Source organism: Manis pentadactyla, chromosome 4 (genome assembly GCF_030020395.1).
Source record: "Manis pentadactyla isolate mManPen7 chromosome 4, mManPen7.hap1, whole genome shotgun sequence".
Classification (NCBI taxonomy): domain Eukaryota; kingdom Metazoa; phylum Chordata; class Mammalia; order Pholidota; family Manidae; genus Manis; species Manis pentadactyla.
In genome coordinates this window covers 174,214,721-174,234,304 of record NC_080022.1, presented here as the reverse complement: position 1 = coordinate 174,234,304, position 19,584 = coordinate 174,214,721, and the positions used below count along the sequence as shown (strand labels likewise).

The window sequence follows — 19,584 nt, the reverse complement described above, 5'->3', positions numbered from 1 at the left end:
CGCTCCTGTCGCCATTTTGCAGAGCGAAACCCAAATCGGAAAGGCAGCGGTGTCAGTAGCGGTGCTCACTGTGGTGGCAGGTGAGTCTGTGACTGGAGGAAAGGGTTCGCGGCACTCAAGGCCTGGCTGGATTTCTGCCCGGTCAGCAGGGGAACTAGAGAGCAGCGGTTGGCCTGCGGAAAGGGGTTGGGCTCCCTTTCCCTTCTCCGCCCTCCGTGGGTCAGGGGTTGCAGGCATCCGAGAGAGACTTGGAGCGCCGGCCGGTTGAGAGGGAGCGGCCTGGCTGCCGGCTGAGAGGGCATTCGGAGGCCTTTCTCCGGTACCGGGCACTTGGCCATCCGCTCTGATTCGTACCCGGGAGGTTTCTGGCAGTGTCTACCTGATGGACGTTGGTGCTCGGGGCCGGGGAGTGTAAGCACGCCAGAAAGGCGCCGGGGTCGGCGGCGTCTCCTTCCAGAGGGTCTTGAGCGGCCCAGCGCAGTCTGGGCGCCTCTGGTAGATGAGTAGGAAGAAGAATACAGAAGCAGTAGCGAGAACCTAGGAGGTGTGCTGTGTGTTGGTTCGGAGGGGGAATCGAGAATGAATGAGTATTTGCCTCAAATCTAACTGGCAAGTACCTTCCCTCACCCTTGTTCCTTACGGCTTCTCTCATCTGTGAGATTGGTCTTTTTTCGGAAGCAAAAACAAGGAATCTCTAGTTTTGTCGTCCATCTGAAGATTTTGAGTGCTGCAATGCACTGGCCTTTTATATACTTGCTATATGGGTCGTCTATGAATGATTAAAGCAGTCATTATTCTTTGGTTACAGCCGTCCACCTATACCTCATTTATGTACAGGATAAATGCTGTGCTCCTTTTCTCTGGTCGTAGAATGGAATGGTGTGTGCTTAGACATTATCCGTGATGTTAAAGAACTGCGGGAAACCTTTGAATTTCAGAGGTGGGGCTGCTCGAGTTTGTTGACCTCCCCTCTGAGGTCTCTAGGGTCCTTATGGATGGGAGATTTGCTGTCTTTACTGCATCTTCTCCCTTCTCTGTCCGGGAGTAGTTTTCCTTTTTAGTTGGCAGTTTAAAAGGAAAATTGTAGTCTTTGTAACAAGGTTTTTTTAAAAAGAAATCTTCGTAGAGTTTCAAGAGCTTGGCTAGAGGTGTAGGCCCAGTACTACTTAGAAGTCTTTAATTAGAATGTCAAGCTCACACTTCAAAGAGGCTGATATGTTAAAAGAAAAAACCAAATTTCTGCAAAGCTACTCTGTCTTTACTATGGCCTTCTTTTATAGAATCTATCGTTCACTTTACTGAAAAATAAAATATTGAACATTTATGTTGTTAGAAATCCATATAGTGATTACCTTTTCGGGGATAATGGTGGGAGATCTAGGTCACTGGTAATCATCTTGTTTTGATCTGTGACATGACATTTCATTGACCAGTACAGTTACCATGTGTGTTTACATATGTGTAAATTATATTTAAGTAAAAACTTAAAAAGATTGTTTGAGAGTAAGTTTATGGTCAACTCTGGATGCTACGGCATCTCCTCATTTTTTTGCCTAGTTAGTTTCTATTAGCAGTGCACTTTCCCAGTGCTCTATTTACTTACCTCTGACATTTTTTAGGTTCTTTTCTGGATATTGATACTGTCTGCTAGCCAAAGGCAACTATTACGTTTCTAAGAGATATTGGTATTTAACCTGCCTTAAGGACTTTGCTTCATGTCCTTTCTAGTAAACTGGTTTTGCTTCATTAGTTCTCATTTCAAGAAAACTCAGATGTATTTGTTGTGGCATTTCTTCCATTCATAAGGTGACTAAAACCTGCCACCATAGTGGTACATTGAGACTCTCTTCCACATATCCCACTTAGATGCTGCAGTGGAAAAGAGAATTGTGTGGCAAGGCATCAAAAGGCTTAGTTGAATTTCCCTTTGAAAACAAGATACACTACTTCTTATAGACCAAACTGTACTTAAAATTTTTGCTAGGAGCTACCTCTAATAGAGACTTGTATTTTATGTATTTGTTTCCATATCTCTGCAACTTGACTTGCCTTTTTTTTTATTCAGGTAACAGAATTCACTACAATGGGGAACGTTTTTGAAAAACTGTTTAAAAGTCTGTTTGGGAAAAAAGAGATGCGGATTCTTATGGTAGGTTTGGATGCAGCTGGAAAAACCACCATCTTGTATAAACTGAAGCTGGGAGAGATTGTGACTACCATCCCTACAATAGGTATGTTAAGACCTGTGACAAGATCAGTTCACAATTTAGTATGTTGTACTTTTACATGCTTCTTATATTACTGAATATTTCTTTTTGAAAATCTTGTCTGCCCCAAGAGCATAAACTTTTTGAGGCCCATACTAGGTTATACATAATTTCCTAATTGCTCCCCAGACTCTCTAGTACATGGTTTACAGGGGAGTCAGATGAACACATTAAGCTAAGCATATTTCACTCTTCTTGGCAAAAAAAGAGAAAGATAATGATTAAAGCAGTGGGGGCAGTTAGGCCCTCCATTCCTCTTACTAATTGTGTGGGACACAGTGTGTGTTCCATCCCAAGCCTGAGATGGAGGCTGGGGAATGGGAACCTGCTTTGCCTCCTCAGTCACTGTTCCAGCTTTTCTAAATGGAAGCGTTTCTCCACACCTAGTGCTTAAAGATGCAGTGTGATTTATTTTTTCTTCACTCTGGCTCAAGCCAACTACTTGAGCTGGTATCACCTGAAGAACCTGATTTGTCCACTGCTGGAGGAAGTCTGGCAGTTTAGTTATTCCTGAAAACCAGCACTGTATTTTAGGGGCTATTTAAGAGTTTTACAAAGGCAGTTTTGACAGAACTTAATCTTTGCCTTATGAACTGCCTCTAGATCTAAACTCCCGGGCAAGAATAGGCTCCACAGATGGCATGTGTGAACATCAGTAGTGTTCTGAATATTGGAGTGGGTACAGGAACCAAATGATCATCTTCCAACTTGGGCAGTATCATCAGAGATTGCAACATTTGAAGGAGGAGGAAACCAGATGGCGAAAATAGTCAAACCCCCATATTTAAAAAGTGTTATAGTCCAAAAATGAAAATATCATAATTGCTTACTTTCTCCAATTATAAAAATACTTCATGCTTCCATAATGTCATATATACAGAAAAATATAAACAAGTGTTAAAAACACTCTACTATTATGATTTTAAGAATTTCTTTATAAAATCATATGCATGTTGTTTTCCAGCTTACTTTGCATTAGACAATATGTTTGGAGCTCTTTCTGTTATTTCCTCTCTGTGGAATGCTTTCCTGCCTTCTTCCTTAGCTCCCTTCCCCCACTTATATAGCTCATGCCAGCTATTCTTTTGGTCTTAGTTTAAACATTATTTCTCAGGGACACCTTTCCTGACTCCTTGGACTGGTTTTCCCCTGGCATAAGTTTCCATAGCAACCTGGACTTCTTAGTAACTCTCAGCACATTTGTCATTGCTTGCTCACTGTCTCTTTTCCTCCCTACAGTGAAAATAAGAGCAGGAATCATGTCTGTCTTACTTACCACAGTCCCCAAGCACCTAGTAAAACACCTGGCAAATAGTAGATGTCCAGTAAATATTTGGTGAATGAATTGAATGCTGATCTTGTGGTAGATTGTTAAAGTGGTGGTCCCCAGTGAATCATGCCCTTCAGTGTCCATGCCCTTGTGCAGTCCCAGTGCAGTGATGCTGAGTTTGGCCATGTGACTTGCTTTGGCCAAGGGGACATCAGCAAATGTAATTCAAACACAGATGTGGTAAGTGCTTGGGCCTTGGGGGTAGGAAAACTGCCCCCACCTTATAAGGAAGCTCAGCGTTCCTTGAGAATAAAAAGACCATGTATAGAAAGAGGTGCCCAGACCAACCCCCAGTGGTCTCACTAGCTGAATGCAACATCAAATTTTAGTAACTGGATAATATTCCATTATGTGGATATGTTTTAAATAAATTTCCAGTGATGGATGAGTATGTCATTTGCAACAGTTCTTTGTAAAATATGCTGAAGTAAGCATCTTGAACATTTCTGCAAACATGTACTTTCTCTCCTTGTAGTAATCCCTGGAGGAAGGATTGCTATGTTAAAACTAATGTACCTTTAAAATGTGGGTACACATTGTCAAACTGCTCTCCAAAAAGATGGTGTCACCAACTATTAAAAGTGTTCATTTCTCCAGGGAATTTCCCAATCTGATAGGGAAAAAACCCTGACTTCTTCTGGGATTTCTTTTGTTATAAATGTATATATTCAAATGTCCATTGGCCATTTGTATTTGTTCTGTACTTGTTTTTAATATTGTTCAACTGTTTTCTGTTAGGATATTTATCTGTCTCTGAGCAATTTGAAGGCCATCGTGGGTCAAGAACAACTTTTGTCATGTGTTATTTGTTTGCTAGTTAATTGTCTTTCAGCTTTGTTTTTCTGTGTTTTGCCATACAAAAGTTAAATATTAAGAGGTAGTCAAATTTACCTGTTTTTTTTCTTTTTTTAGTTTTGGTGTAATTTTTAGAAAGGTCCTTCCCCATGCCAAGATCATAAAAATATTCACCAGTAATGTTTCCTGCTGATTTTATGGGTTATTTTTATTTCAAATTTTAAAACATTTAAATGTCCATTTATCTATTTGAAGTTTGTTTTTCTGTTATGAGTAAAGCAGGTATTTAGTCTCGTTTTTCAAATGAGTAGGTCAGTGCTGTCCAATAGAACTTCCTGCAATGATGGAAATGTTCTTTGCCTGCACTGTCCAGTGTGGTAGCCATTAGCTGCATGTGGCTTTTGAGTACTTAAAATGTGGCTAGTGTGAGGGAGGAGCTGAACTTTTAATTGTTCACCTTTTAAATTTTGTTAAATCTAAAGAGCTACGCATATGTTAGACATGTGCAGGGAGACAGAGTTGTCCAATGCCATTTTTTGAATAATTTTGCCATGCTCATTTTAAATGCCTTTTTCATCATATACGAAATTCTCATAGGTATGTGTGTGTCTTTTTCTGGACAACTTCCTGTTGTAGTCATTTAAACTCAGGTACTTCAAGTATTACTAGAGTTTGATAATATATTTAAAAACAATTCACTGTTTTCAGAGTTCCTGCTTATGCTTGTTTATTTTTCCAGGTTAAATTTAAGATCATTTTGCTAAGTTTTCTACCCCCCTCCCCCATCACTTTAGGATTGGAATGGCATTGAATTTATACATCTGTTTAGCAAGAATTTAGATTGCTGCAATGGAATGAATGTCTCTCCTTGCAACAAGGCAGGACTCAAAGTGGTATTTGGAAATTTAGCGGGCCCAGGTTGTGGTGGGCCTTGACAGTCATGTTTGGGATTTGGGTGTGGGAAGCGAAGGCGAGATTCTTTTCTTCTTCTTCTTTAAGGATTTCAAACATAAATGTGTAGAGAAGTGATACAACCACATTATATGTTTTTGATAGCTTTGATTAGAAAATGTTAAATGGATGGAGAGAGGAAGAGTAGCTACAGATAAATTAGGCTATTTCAGTAATGGAGGCTAGAAATGACAGTCTCTTAGGTTAGGGGGACTGAAATATTTAGAGGTTGAATTGATAAGATCTGGTAATGCATTTTTAGGGGTGAGAGAGTTGGCAGTGTCAGGGATGCCAGCCAGATTCCCAGCTTGTGGAATGAAGTCAATGGGGGGGGGGGGGGTGGCGGGCGGGGAAGGGGGCTAGTAGAGGAGCAAGTTGAAGAGGTGAAGATCTTAAAAGTTAGTTTTTGGCATATGGCCTTTATTGGAGCCTTTGAGAGACATCTAGCCAAAGATGTTGGATGGAAAGTAGGATCATGAGCCTGAAGCTCAGGAAGAAAATTTGGGTTGAGGTCATATAAATTTGAGAGTTGTTAGCCCAACGATGGGAATGAGGCCCTAAGTGTGAATGAGATTACCTTGTGGAAACAGGACAATGAAAGGGGCAGGACAGAGTCTTGCAAGCTCTGTCATTTAAGGATCAATTAAATGTGACTGAGCGCACTAAGGAGCCAGGGAAGTACAGCCAGAGAAATAGAAGGAAGCTAGGGAAGAGTTTCAAGGAGGGAGTGAGCAATAGTGCCAGATAGAAAATCAAATTATGTAAGAACTGGAGTGCTTCTGCTGGATTTATTGATGTGATCGTGGCTGACCTTGGCGAGACTAGCTTTGTAAACACAGTAAAGCTGAGCTAAGGTGCTGTTGGGTGAAAGATGACATGACACCGTGAAGTGGCTAACCTTCTTAGAGAAGTTTAACTTTAAAAGGGAAAATAGAGGGTAGTAGAGGTGACGATGTGGAGTCAAGGAAGGGTTTTTTTGAAAGATGAGAAAGACTTAACCATGCCGAGTAGAACAAGTTGGAGATTTTGGATAGGGTGAGAGAATAACAATAGTAAAAGTTTCCAGAGTGTGGGTGGATGCACATAGGTGGGTGAGACTGGCTTTAGATAGTTGTCCCCTGCTGCTGTTTCAAAAAGATTGGAGAAAAGTGTGGGTGAAGATGTAGGTAGGTTTCTACATTGTGTGGTGGGAAGTGGAAGTCAGTCCCATTCATGGCTTCTGTTTGCTCTGAAGTACACTGTAAGATCTGCCGAGGAAAGGAGGGGAGGTTGAGACACCTGTTGTGATGAATGGAAAAGCAAGCTGACTAACGTACTCTGTTTTGTAAAGCAGCAGATCTTTGACTAGCAAGCTGCTTTATAAATTAAATTACTGCCCAAATGTTAGCTGAAATTAATTTGAGTTGTTCAGCCAGCAAAAGTCTTCATTAAAAATTTCCTCCATCTTCCCAATTTAGGTTTCAATGTGGAGACAGTAGAATATAAAAATATCAGCTTTACAGTCTGGGATGTTGGTGGCCAAGACAAAATCAGACCTTTGTGGCGACATTATTTCCAGAACACCCAAGGTAAAGATTTTCCAGTCTGTAGCCTGGGAACCGTTTATATTAAATATGTCTAAAGATGGATGCTTGAAGCAAAACCTTGTGGTGCTCTGCTTTATTTGGACTGTCAAGTCATTCCTTCTCTTCTGATGATCCATTTACACTTACTGGCAGGGTTTCTTCTTGAGAAATGGTCTCTGCCTTCCTGGAAAAAGTACTTGGGCTTTAATTCCCTGCATAGGAAAATCTTCTTAATCCAGAATAGTTAAGAAAATAGTTTTCCTGATGAATATTGTCTTTTGGTTAATTGAGAACTATGTGTGTCTTAGACAAAGTACCAGTTTTTGAAGAATCTGAATTCGGTAAACTCCTTTAAATCATCGAGAATGTCTAAATACCATTCCTCTGGCGAGAAAGTGATACACAGGGAAGGCTAGAACCCCAAATTCCAGCATCTTGTGTAGCCACAGTCCTTCCCCTGCTGCCCTGCTTGTCTACAGGTGCATCCATAAGCATGAATATTCCAGATCGTTACCATATTTCCTTATCATTGGTTTCTTAAAAGTTGAGTTTTAATGTGTCCCACTTGCCCATCAATCTGAATTTTTTTCATTGGTGGATATTTTGGATAAATGATATCTTACAGAACATTGTCTATCAAGATATCTGTAGACTGTTCACATAATTTTTACACCCTGATTCTCATGTAGAATCATAACCATATGGCATCTCCATACTCATTTTACAATTTATTTGGATTCTTTTTATTTTGAAGATTCTACTACTGTGATGTTTCCATTGCATGTGTTTCATAGCAAAGGCTTAAATTTGTCAGTCTTTTAGGACCAAATACCCAAGTTGACTGTCCCTTTGTTTTGTATCATTGTTTTAGCTATGTTACCTTTAGCATTTTATCTGCAGTTATTTTATCAGCCTGTAGATATTAGAATGTTTTTCCTCAAAATAGTGCATTTATCTTTTTTTGTAACTTTTGTTAGTGGAAAATTAAAAATAAATGCTACATGGGTGGGTAGGGAGGGATAAGTGGGGGGGAGAAGTAGGGGGGTATTAAGATTAGCATGCATGGTGGGGTAGGAGAAAAGGGAGGGCTGTACAACACAGAGAAGGCAAGTAGTGATTCTACAACATTTTGCTATGCTGATGGACAGTGACTGTAAAGGGGTGTATAGGGGGGACCTGGTATAGGGGAGAGCCTAGTAAACATAATATTCATCATGTAAGTGTAGATTAGTGATACCAAAAACAAAACAAAAAAAAACAACAAAAAAAAGGGCAGTTCCTGTGTGGTAACCTCCAGTGAGTTCTACACAAGGGTATAAAGGGCATATAAAAGTGTAGGCAAAGGGTCTGTTTGCGTTTATACAGAAGATCAAAGCCTAATTGGGCTACCCCGAAAATGAACTAAGATACGATATGAAAGAACTTCCAACATCAGCACTCTCTGGAAGACTCATGCCAGAAGATGATCATCAAAAAACCTCAACAAAGATCCACGCACTGCTACAGCTGTAGATGCACTCACCCCACCAGTTCCTGGACTTGCCATGGGAATGAAGGAGATATCTAAGCTGGCCTGTGCATACAGTAAAACAACAAATTTGACTGGATCTATACTGTTGGAACTCAACCAAGAAGTAGGAGAAGTGCAAATTGTAGCGCTCCAAAATCTTACAACTACAGACTATTTACTGTTAAAAGAACATAAGGGATGTGAACATTCCCCAGGAATGGGTTGTTTTAATTTGTCGGATTTTTCTCAGACTGTTCAAGTTCAGTTGGACAATATCCACCATATCATAGATAAGTTTTCACAAATGCCTAAGGTGCCTAACTGGTTTTCTTGGTTTCACTGGAGATGGCTGGTAATTACAGATATGCTTTGGTTATGTAACTATACTCCTATTATGTTAATGTGTGTGCACAATTTAAGTAGTAGTTTAAAACCTATACATGCTGAAGTTACTCTACAAGAAGATATGTCAAAGAAATAATCAATCTTCCCATGTTTTCTTCCGCCTGCTACTTCTATAGCTTTTCTTTTTCCTTCCTAATTACAACCCTTAAATAGAACTCATGCCTCATATCAAATTTACCGAGTATCATAATTCTTCCAAGTGGTAAAGATACCTCAAGACAAATGCTGGGCATAGAAGCTACAGGGCATAAATATGCAAAGAAATAAAAAGCTAACCATTTCAAACAATAAGGCTTCTCTCTCACTTACCAACTTTACATTTCCCTGTATGGCCCCGGAAGATGACTGGTTAGCCAGAGACGGGTAAGATTCCTCAAGGGAGGAACAACCTAAGACAGGCACAGTCGCAGGGGGGTCATCAGGTGAGAAATTGGGGATCAACAGAGGTGAGGCTTAGAACCTCACCCCCCCGTTCTGAGAGAAATCTTCTGCATACGTGGATGTTTTATTGCCCTTGTCTAGCTTGGATTAACACATAGTCTACAGACACACACCTGATCATCTACATTTGCTATCTTACAACACTAAACTATGTTTTCTACCTTTATCTTGTATCTACCTACCACTTCAGCATTTTATTAAAAATAATAATAATAAAGAGAGAAATGTGGTATCCACATATAAATCAAGTATAAAAACCAAATGAGTATTCATATTTGAACTGACTGTTTATAGTTCATAATGCATGAGCAAAACCGAAAGTTTCTGTGATGACTGCCCTTGTACTACTGTTCACTATGTAACTTATTCATTATGTAAGAATTCGTTCTCCATGTAAGAACTTGTTTGTTATGCCTCAGAAGATTGGAGACTGACGAAAATTAGGCTTGGGGTGGATTAATGATTGTGCATTGAGCATTGACTCCCCTATACAGAATTTTATTGTTGTTAACAACCATTTGATCAATAAATATGAGAGATGCCCTCACAAAAAAAAAAAAAAAAAAATGCTACAGAAAGAGAAAAGATATGTAACAAACCCCCATATACCCATCGCCCAGCTTCAACACTTATTTATTGACATTTTGGCCAGAGTATGTAATAGCAAATCCCAGATGTGATGCCTTTCACTCATATATCCTTTAGTGTTCATTTCAAACTGATAAAGTCATTTTTAAAAACAATCTGCATGCCATTATCACACCTCCAAAATTAATATTAATTCTTTAATATCTAAGTACCCAGTCCTTATTCACATTTCTCCAACTGTGTCAAATATGTCCTTTCCTAGTTTGATTTGTTTGTATCAGGAATCAGAGTCTACACATTGCATTTTATTATGTCTCTTTAATCTCTTATTTCTGTGACAGTTCTCCACTCCATTTTTTTTCTATGCCATTTTTTGGTCAGATGTTTATCTCACATTTAGAGATAACAATTTGGCTGATTGTTATGTCATTTAACTTGTTAGTCTGTCTATGGATATCTTGTAAAATGGTAGTTTGTTCTAGAGGCTTGATTACATTCTGATTCATTTTGGGGGCAAGAATACTTCATAAGTGGTGCTAAGTACTTCATACTGTGTCACATCTTAGCACAAAAGTTTCGTTGTCACACTTGCAGTGATGCTGAGTGAGTTTAGATAGTATCAGCCTAATTCTCCCAAAATGAAGTTCACTATTAACCTTTCACCCAATGACTTTAGCATTCATTGAATACTATTACCTAGGCCTGTTATTTTCATTGGGAGTTACAAAATGGTGATTTTTCTACATTTTGTTATTCCATCTACATTTGTTAGCTGAAATTCTTCTAAACAAAGAATTCCTTCATCAAATATTTGTTTTTTCTGAAATATAGTTTATACAAGAAAGGCAGGAGAAATACTTACTTTTCTTTATTTTCAGAGAAACAGCTTGATACTCTAGCAACTTCGGTGATGACTCTTACTTAGATTTTTATATCTTTGTGTTTCAATCCATTGCAGAATAGACTTTTTGATACTTAAGAATATCCACTTATCTTGGATTGACAGTTGCCATACTGGCCAAACTATTGCAATTCCTCCTCAGTAATAAACTAGAAAATGTGGGTTTAAACCACAGCTCTGCTATGAAATCTTGGAAAAGTTTCTGTCTCAATTTCCACATCTATAAAATGTAGGTAACACCTACTTAAATGAGATTAATTTTGTAAAATGCTTAGTTCTGTGGTTGGAAGGTAATAGGTACTCAGATAGGAGCCTGTGTTACTAGTCTGGTTCTCCAGAGAAATAGAACCAATAGGATGGATGGTTATACAATTGACCCATGAATGATGCAGGTGTTGGGGATGCTGACCCCCTGTGCAGCTGAAAATCTGTGTATAACTTTTGACTCTCCAAACACTTACCTACCAGTAGCATACTTTTGACTGGAAACTTACTGATAATATAGATAGTTGTTAACACTTGTTTTCTATGTTATACCTATTATATACAATTCTTACAGTAAAGTAAGCTAGAGAAAAGAAAATGTTTTTTCAAATTGTTGCAAGTCTCCAAGAAAACTTCTAATATATTTATTGAAAAAGTTCCACTTATGATGGACCCATGCAGTGCAAACCCATATTGTTCAAGGGTCAACTGTATATATACATGTTTATATATATATGAGATTTATTATAAGGAATTGGCTCACATGGTTATGGAGGCTGAGTACTCCCTGGACCTGCAGTTGGTGAGTTGGAGAAACAGGAGAACTGATGGTGTAAATTCTGGTCTGAAGGCAAGAGAAAACTGATGTCCCAGTTACAAGACAGGCCGAGAATAATGTGGACTGCTGTGGCAGAGTCTTCTCTGTTCTGTATTTGGATAGTGTGTTAGATTCCTCCAGGGCACCTTCTCTGGAGATCCTTTTGGCTCCACCTCTGCCTCCAGCCAGTGTAGCAGTGCCAGGTCTGTGCAGGTTTCAGCCATCTTTGCTCAGATACACCTTTGCTCATGTACCTTTCTTTTTGCTTCCTGTTGTTTCTCTGATGATATATAGCATGGGAGGCTGCAGAGACTTCTGACACCAACTATGTGGAGTCGGGCTAGACTTCACAGGCTAAGGGCCCAAGACTCCCTCACTTTAGATACCAGTTGCAAATTCAGGGGTCCCAGACCACCCTCACTCTGGTCAATGGGCTACACACTCGGCAGTTCCTACTACCCCCTCAGGTTCAATAATTCATTAGAATGACTCACAGGAATCAGGAAAGCACTATACTTAAAATTGTAGTTTATTATAGCAAAAGGATATGGATGTATGGGCCAAAGGGAGAGACACATAAGGTGAGATACCAAACACAAAGCTTCACCGTCTTCTTCCCGTGGAGTCAGGATGCACTACCCTCTGGCACACTGGTGTGTAACATGCAGAGTATTGCCCCCCAAGGTAGCTTATCTGAACTTTGATGTCCATAGGTTTTATTGGAGCTTTATTATATAGGCATGATGTAGAAATGAAATGATTAAAAATGAGCTTAACCTTTTCTCTGTAAATTCTTTTAATTGTCGATCTAGTAAAGGCTGTGATGATTCTGAAAAAGATAGGCTCATTGAATGCAAGGCAAACTTCCTACCTCTAGAGATTATGTATCCTTTTATATTGATTGCTTTCAGTGAAACCGCACATGTAAGCAGGGAAAAGTTGTCAGGACATATAAACAGCTGCCCTTTCCAGGTTCAGATTACTAACGTGCTTGGGTTTCTTTCCAGGTCTGATTTTTGTGGTTGACAGTAATGACAGAGAGCGGGTCAATGAGGCCCGAGAAGAACTAACCAGAATGTTAGCAGAAGATGAGCTCAGAGATGCAGTTTTATTGGTGTTTGTAAATAAACAGGTATGTTGTTGGCTTTCTGAATACAGGGACTGAAATTCCTGCCAGGTGCTCACTTAAAAATATAGATACTGAAATGAGATGTCTGCCTCTTTCTCTCCAGTCCCTACCATAACCTTTCTGTCCATGTCCTATTTAGCATATGTCTTGAAATCCATTCAGTCACTCACTCAACGAATATTAATTGAGCATCTACTAAGATCCAGGCCTTACTTTAGTTATTGGTGATATAGGAGATGAACAAGACAGACAAAAATCCCCATGTTTGTGAAGTTTACATTCTAATGGGAGGAGAGTCAGTCAATAAATAATAGGTAATGTAGGTAATGTGTCTGGTGGAGGTGGTGTGGAGGAAGATAAAGCAGAGGAAGGGGTCAGGATGGGTGCAGGGAAGAGCCAGATGCCTCTCTGATAAGATAACATGTGAACAGAGACCTGAAGGCCAGCAGGAAGAGAGCCACAGGGGTCTAGGAACAGCAAGTCAGCCAGTGCAGCTGGAAGGGGGTGGGAGGTGACAAGGCAGGAGATGATCACATCAGTGGGGACTATGGTCAGGAAGAAGGAGGGCTTCTCTGTACAGGTAACGTACAACAGTAAGAGAAGGTGGGGGAAGGGCCAAGCCTCAGGACTCCAGGTGGACTAAGCGCAGAAAGGAAGGTAGAATCATGTGGAACGTAGCCTAATATAACCATGGTTACGTTTTGATGTGTTTCCTTCAGCTTTTTCCTCCAGGAATACATTTGTTCGGTAATTGAGATCATACTGTTCTGACAGTGTTACATCCTGTTTTGTCACTTCAGATTTATTGAAAGCATTTTCTCCTGTCATCCAACTCTTTATAAATGTGATTTTAAGTGGTGGATGGATCATCATTCACTTAACCATTACCCTGCTGTTAGGTTGATGTCAGTCCAGAATTTCACTAGTGAACATAATGGACTTTCAAAAAAGAAAATAACATTTGCTTTTTAAAATTATTAGAACAGAACATGCTCATGGTATAATATGGAAATAGTTCCAAATGTCAAATGAAATATTCTAGCCTCACTCTTCAGGGTCAAACATTGTTAAACTTCCTGGAGGTATATATAGTTTCTATGCTTATATAAGCAGTTTATATGATTGTATTCACATTTAAATTCTGGAGATCATATATTGTATTCCATTTTGCATCATTCTTTATCACGTAGCATATCTTTGACGTCATTCCATATCAGTACATTTAGACCTGCTTTGCTCCTTAATGCTAATTTATTCTAATTTAGTTTGAGCTTACTATGTGCCTCACACTTGGAATACATCAGAGAACAAGATAAGAGATTTCTGTCCTTGTCAAAGCTTGCATTCTAGTTAAGGGAGACAGATAATAAATAATAAACATACTAAATAAACAAATTTTATAATATAGTAACATGTGGTGAGTGCTGTATTTAAAAAAATTAAGCAGGACCATTAGGAGGGGTTATGGGGGCAAGGGGGCTTAGGTCCTGAAGGCCTTACAGTGCATCGTCAGGACTCGGGGTCTTACCCAGAAGAGGTGGGACTCTTGCAGGGCTCCGAGAGAAGAATGACTTGATCTGACTTGCAGGGACTTCTGTGTTGGGAATCGACTTTAGAGGAGAGGAGCTGAAGCAGTGAGACCAGTTAAGAAGTCATTTCAGGAATCTAAGCTAGAAATGGTGGTGGGATCAGGGTGGTGGCTGTGGAGGTGGTGTGAAGTGGTCAGATTCTGAATATATTTTGATGGGAGAGCTGATAGCATTTCCTAATGTGAGGTTAATAAGAGAGATTAAGATGATTTCAAGGTTGTGACTCTGAGCAACTGGAAGCCTAGAGTTACCATTAGCTGAGGTAAGACTGTGGATTGGAATAGGTTTTTGGGAAAGAACATAAGATTTCATTATATGAGTACAAACTGACTTTTGAATATAAAAATAAAATATGACTTCTGAATTTTCTTTTTCAAGGATCTTCCCAATGCTATGAATGCAGCAGAGATAACAGACAAGCTTGGCTTACATTCCCTCCGCCAGAGAAACTGGTACATTCAGGCTACTTGTGCCACCAGTGGAGATGGGCTTTACGAAGGCCTGGACTGGCTCTCCAACCAGCTCAAAAACCAGAAGTGATTGCAAGCGCCCCGTTCCCTGTGCATCGTGGCAGAATTAGCTGGCCTCTTCTGTGTGCATGTGTGCGTGTGAGGAGCCAAGTGTGGATGTGTGGCTGGGAGTGGGAGCAGCTTTCTCACACCGTGCCTTATACATGCTATAAGAAAACCAGTCTTAACATTTTAAGGAAAACCAGTGTTACATTTTAAGTGCTACCTTCCATGTCAGTAACTTTGACGATCAGTGTTGTCGTTGATGTGAAGTCCAGAGGGCTCATTGGTGCACGATAGCCAGCGTGGTCTCGGTGCGGTGGGGGAGGGGGAGGAGAGTCGGCATGTGGACCGTGTTCAGTTGTGCAGTCCTGGACCTGGCGTTCCTGCGTGCCTAGAGTCCTGTTAGACTTTGGTGTCCTTTTGTGAAAAGTAAGGAATTCATTCTTTCCCATCACTGCCAGAGCTAGCAACTCACTTTTCAGTGCTTTAAAGCAAATGATCCTCAAGAAGAAAAGGCACTTGGCTTACTGTAAGTTTGAGGTTCAGATTTGAACTTTCCCCTTAAGTTATATTCTAGCCTAGACTTCCTGGTTTAACATGCTTTATTTAAAGGACTCAGTGGTCTTTTTCTTTTTTTAGAGGATCAAGACTCCGTAACACTAGAATATTATCCAGCCCTTCCCTTACACTGGTTCCTTCCCTTGTTTGCCTCTTACTTGCCAAATGGAGACTGTGTGGGGTAGTAACCCAGCGGGGAGGCTAAGGCTCTACTGGGGCCTCGCAGCCAAGCAGAGGGTCAGGTTAAGGAAGTAAGGTGATAGTCGTGTTTGTGTCCTTGCATCACCACCTCAGGCTTCAGGCTCCTGAGACTGCTGCTCCCACTTCTCTGCTCTTCTGAATGTGCTGTGCTCGAAGCAGGAGGCTCACTCCTGGGATGGAATCACCAAGTACAGTTATGTTAGCCCAACTTTCAGTTGGTTAGTTTCTGTGCCCAGAACCACTCACCTGTGAGTTCTGAGAGAGTGTGAGAGAATCAAGAGGTTAGTTTTGGGGACAAGATTCTCAGCATCCCTGGTATTGCCCCTGAGTTGGTGCTAAATTTTGCTATGAAAATTGTGTAGTCTAGACTGCTCTCTGTGGCACTGACCCCCTCTTCTGGATGGCAATAATGTCTTATGTGGAAATGTGCTTTATGATGTCCTCAAAATATTAATAAAAATGGTCTGGAGATGAGCTAGGTTCATTCAGTAGTCTAGAGCTCTTTTGCCCAGATAGCTGTTGGCCAGATTTGTACCCAAGCGCTTCCACTACTTTACCTTTTAAAATTCCTTTTTCAAAAAATCTTTATTCAAATTACAGAGGAGGGGAACAGAAGGTGAGTTTTAACCTAAGTGAACCTTGTTTATTGATAACAATGAAGTTGATTTTACTAGGAAGAAATTTCACACCATGATAAATGTGGAGCATAATGTTTTTCTTTAAAATACTAACTTTAAAGAATGTTCATTGCACTACTGGCAACCAAGTCCAGATGTGATTTTTAACCATTTAGTATTTAGGTGTACACCTCAAATTGGCAGGGACGGTGTCTCACACTTTTGTACTTATGCTTAGTACGGTGTACCTAGTACAGCGCTAGGCCTCGTTTAACACTTGCTGATTGGTTGGCCAATAAAGAACTTGCTTTGGAAGGAGGAGAGGACAGCCAGGTGCTTCTAAATGTCTTGAACTACTTTAAAACCCCTTTCCTCCATCTCAGCAGATTGCTACTGAAAACTCCCAGGGTACTTGTACAAAAGACAACCATGAAGGTGCTGCTGCCCTTACACCTGTAGCATCATTCCTCTCTGCTGTTCTTCGCGGCACCTTCAACTACAGTCTTACTCTTTCTATGATTTTGGAGCTGGTGAGCAGGGTAAGTGAGAGACACTTCAGTGTAGTGACTTTGGACAGAGATCTGGGCCCCTGAAAGCCATATTCACATCCCAGCTGTGTCCCCCACTAGCTGCTGGCTCAGACCATTTACTCTTAGCCTCCATCTGTCTGAGCCTCAGTTTGCTTGACTCTTAAATGGGGAATAACAATACCTACCTAGTAAGATTGTGAGGACTACATGTCTCAGACCTTTGTATGCCTGGCTCTGGTGTTTCCCTAAGGACATCTTGATGTCCAAAGTGGCCAGTTCGCTGGCTGCAAACTAATCAGCGTTACTTACAGGAGAAGGGAAGTGGGATGGGATGGGGCTGTATTTATTCTCTGTCCTGCTCTGTTCACCTAATCAGCTCAGTCCTTTTTTTAGCCATGGTTAGAATGAGACCAGCTCGTATGCTTATTTAAAAAGCACATTACTATGTCCACTCTCTCCTCTTTTTTCTTCTTTTTCGCTTTTTTTTTGTTGAAAATTCTGTGGTTTTTAGTATATTCACAGAGTTGTGCGACCACCAGTGCTAATTGTAAGCTCTTCATCACTCCGTAAAGAAACCCTGGATCCATTAGTGTCACTCCCCATTCCTGCCTTCCCCCGGCCGCTGACATCCACTAGGCTCCTTTCTGTCTCCATGGATTTGCGTGTTCTGGCGGGTAAGCTGGTGGGTGCTTTAGAACTGCTGGGGTGCCGAGGGCCTGACCTGACGGCAGCAGCTGTCCTGAGGCATCAGTCTGAGTTAGGAGCCCCAGGGAAGAGCCATAGTTAGGTGACCATGGGATTTATTATCTGCAGAGGCAACAGGATAATAATTACGTAGGGATGACAGGTGAAAATTGAGATGTCATCCTGTATCAGAATGGCAAGAGCTCTGAATCTGGAATCAGGCTGCAGCTAAACTTAGAGCTCTGCCCATTCACTAGCTGAGTTGAGCTGGACTACTCAGCACTGACCCTTGATTTCCTCCCCTGGAAATGGAAGGTCCCAGGCATACCCGGGGTGCGGCTTTCTGAATGCTAAGAGTTTGGGGTGATGTGGGGGCTCCATGGGTCAAAGCTGTATATTGTGGATCATGTCATTTGAACTGTTTTAAGTAACGCCTTAAACAGGGCTGAGAATTTGCCTGTGTGTTTCACAGGACAGGAGGGTTTTCCCTCCTGTGGAAGGTTCAAGTGGAATGAAATATGACACCTGGGTCCTTTGTCCATAGGTATGTGGCAGAGGTTGTCAGACAGTATGCAGAGAATCTGATGATACATGCTGTGGCAATGCTTTTTATCCCTTTAAAATTTTTGAAATTTTCCACCTTTTTCAGTAGGAGCTTTGTTGAGAACAATTCACATTCCATTCAGTTCACCCTGAAAGTGTACATGAGTGGTGTTAGGGTACTCATGGAATTGTGCAGTCGTCACAGCAGCCAGTTCTGGAACATTTTCATTGCCCTGACAAGAAACCCTGTACCTTTAGCAGCCACTCCCCATTTCTCATACCCCCCAGTCCTAGGCAACCGCTAAGCACTGACCCTTTCTGTCTCTGTAGATTTGGGGAGATGCTTTTTAAACTTTGCCTTTTCACCACTGCTGGTCTCTGAGGAGCACCACACTAAGAATGTCTCTCCTATTTTGACTTACTCTTCTCATCCTCTTTTACACTAATGCATGGTGCGGGAAGGGCTCTAGGACGATGCTGTGGCAAGCATTGGATGGAGCCGGAAGCAGATGGCCTCCCGGGTCCGGCCAGTAAGCAGTTGCTGCTGTGTTTGCCCACTAGGTGGTGCTGATGCTCCATCCTGTTGACCCACAGGCAGCCCTGGCTGCGGTGGGCCATGGGGATTCCCATGAATAGGAGAATCCATTTTCTTATCTGGACACCAAACGTGACCAAGAAAACAGCGACAATGCCATAGATATGCCTGGAAGAGAAAGGCAAAATAGGCACCTAGAGCAGAGGACTTTGCCAATAATAAAAGCAGCCGCAGGATTCGCAGCAGTAATTTTCATGGTAAAGCAGTAATCACTACTATTTATTGAGCATACTGGATACCATCTATGTACTTTATATACATCATCTCTATAATCTTCACACCCAGCAAGCATGTGCAGTACATATGCTTTACAAAGGGGTAAACCAAGTTTCAGAAGAGCAAGTGATTTGCTGAAGGCCATGTGGTCATGATTCAAATGCGGGTCTGGGCACCAGAGCCCATATCCTTTCAGTTTACACTGCTGCTAATACATGGACATTGGCTTCCAGAGCTTGGCAGACATGGAGGGAAGGAAGCAAAAGTGCCCAGTGGTGACATCTAGGGAGGGTCCAGAGCCCAGGGATACTGAGCAGCATGCAAAGTACCACGCCAGCTGACATGCAAGGGGGATGAGTGGGGAATGAGCAGTGACCGGAGCAGGAGGAGCCGGGGCACAGGCCAGTGGGGATCGTAGCCAAGGGAGACTTGGACCTACTCTGGACGCTAATAATGTTCTTTGGGAAGCAAAAACTAATCACTATTGTAATGGCTACTCAACTGTATAAATTTACTAAGAACCAGTGAATTGTTTGCTTATAATGGGTGAATTGTATGGTACATAAATGATACCTCAACAAAGCTGTGTGGAATTTATAATCACGAAACCAATCCCAATAGGGGTGCAGAATCAGTAGGTCTCAGCAGTGCTGTAGGCACTTTGAGAAGAGAGAGAGGGAGAGTAGCTTTTCAGAGTAGAAAGCCTGACCAATGTCTGTCCAGCCTCTGCTTGAATGCTTCCAGTGCCAGGGAGCTCAGTATCTCATAAAGCAGCCCATCCCAGTTTGCAATAACTCTAATCCTTAGAAAGTTGGAATCTGTCATTTCTCCTTATTCTGTGCAGAATAAACCTCT

At 41.2% G+C, this 19,584-nt stretch overlaps 1 protein-coding gene across 1 annotated transcript; it reads left to right on the top strand.

The window, feature by feature from the left end:
• On the top strand, nt 1-19,304 carry LOC118919671 (ADP-ribosylation factor 2). The gene is made up of 5 exons (XM_057501592.1): nt 1-80; nt 2,066-2,231; nt 6,801-6,911; nt 12,563-12,687; nt 14,652-19,304. The coding sequence occupies exons 2-5, from the start codon at nt 2,084-2,086 to the stop codon at nt 14,811-14,813; spliced, it is 546 nt and encodes a 181-aa protein (XP_057357575.1). The 5' UTR covers nt 1-80; nt 2,066-2,083; the 3' UTR covers nt 14,814-19,304.
• The last annotated feature ends 280 nt before the right edge of the window (nt 19,305-19,584 follow it).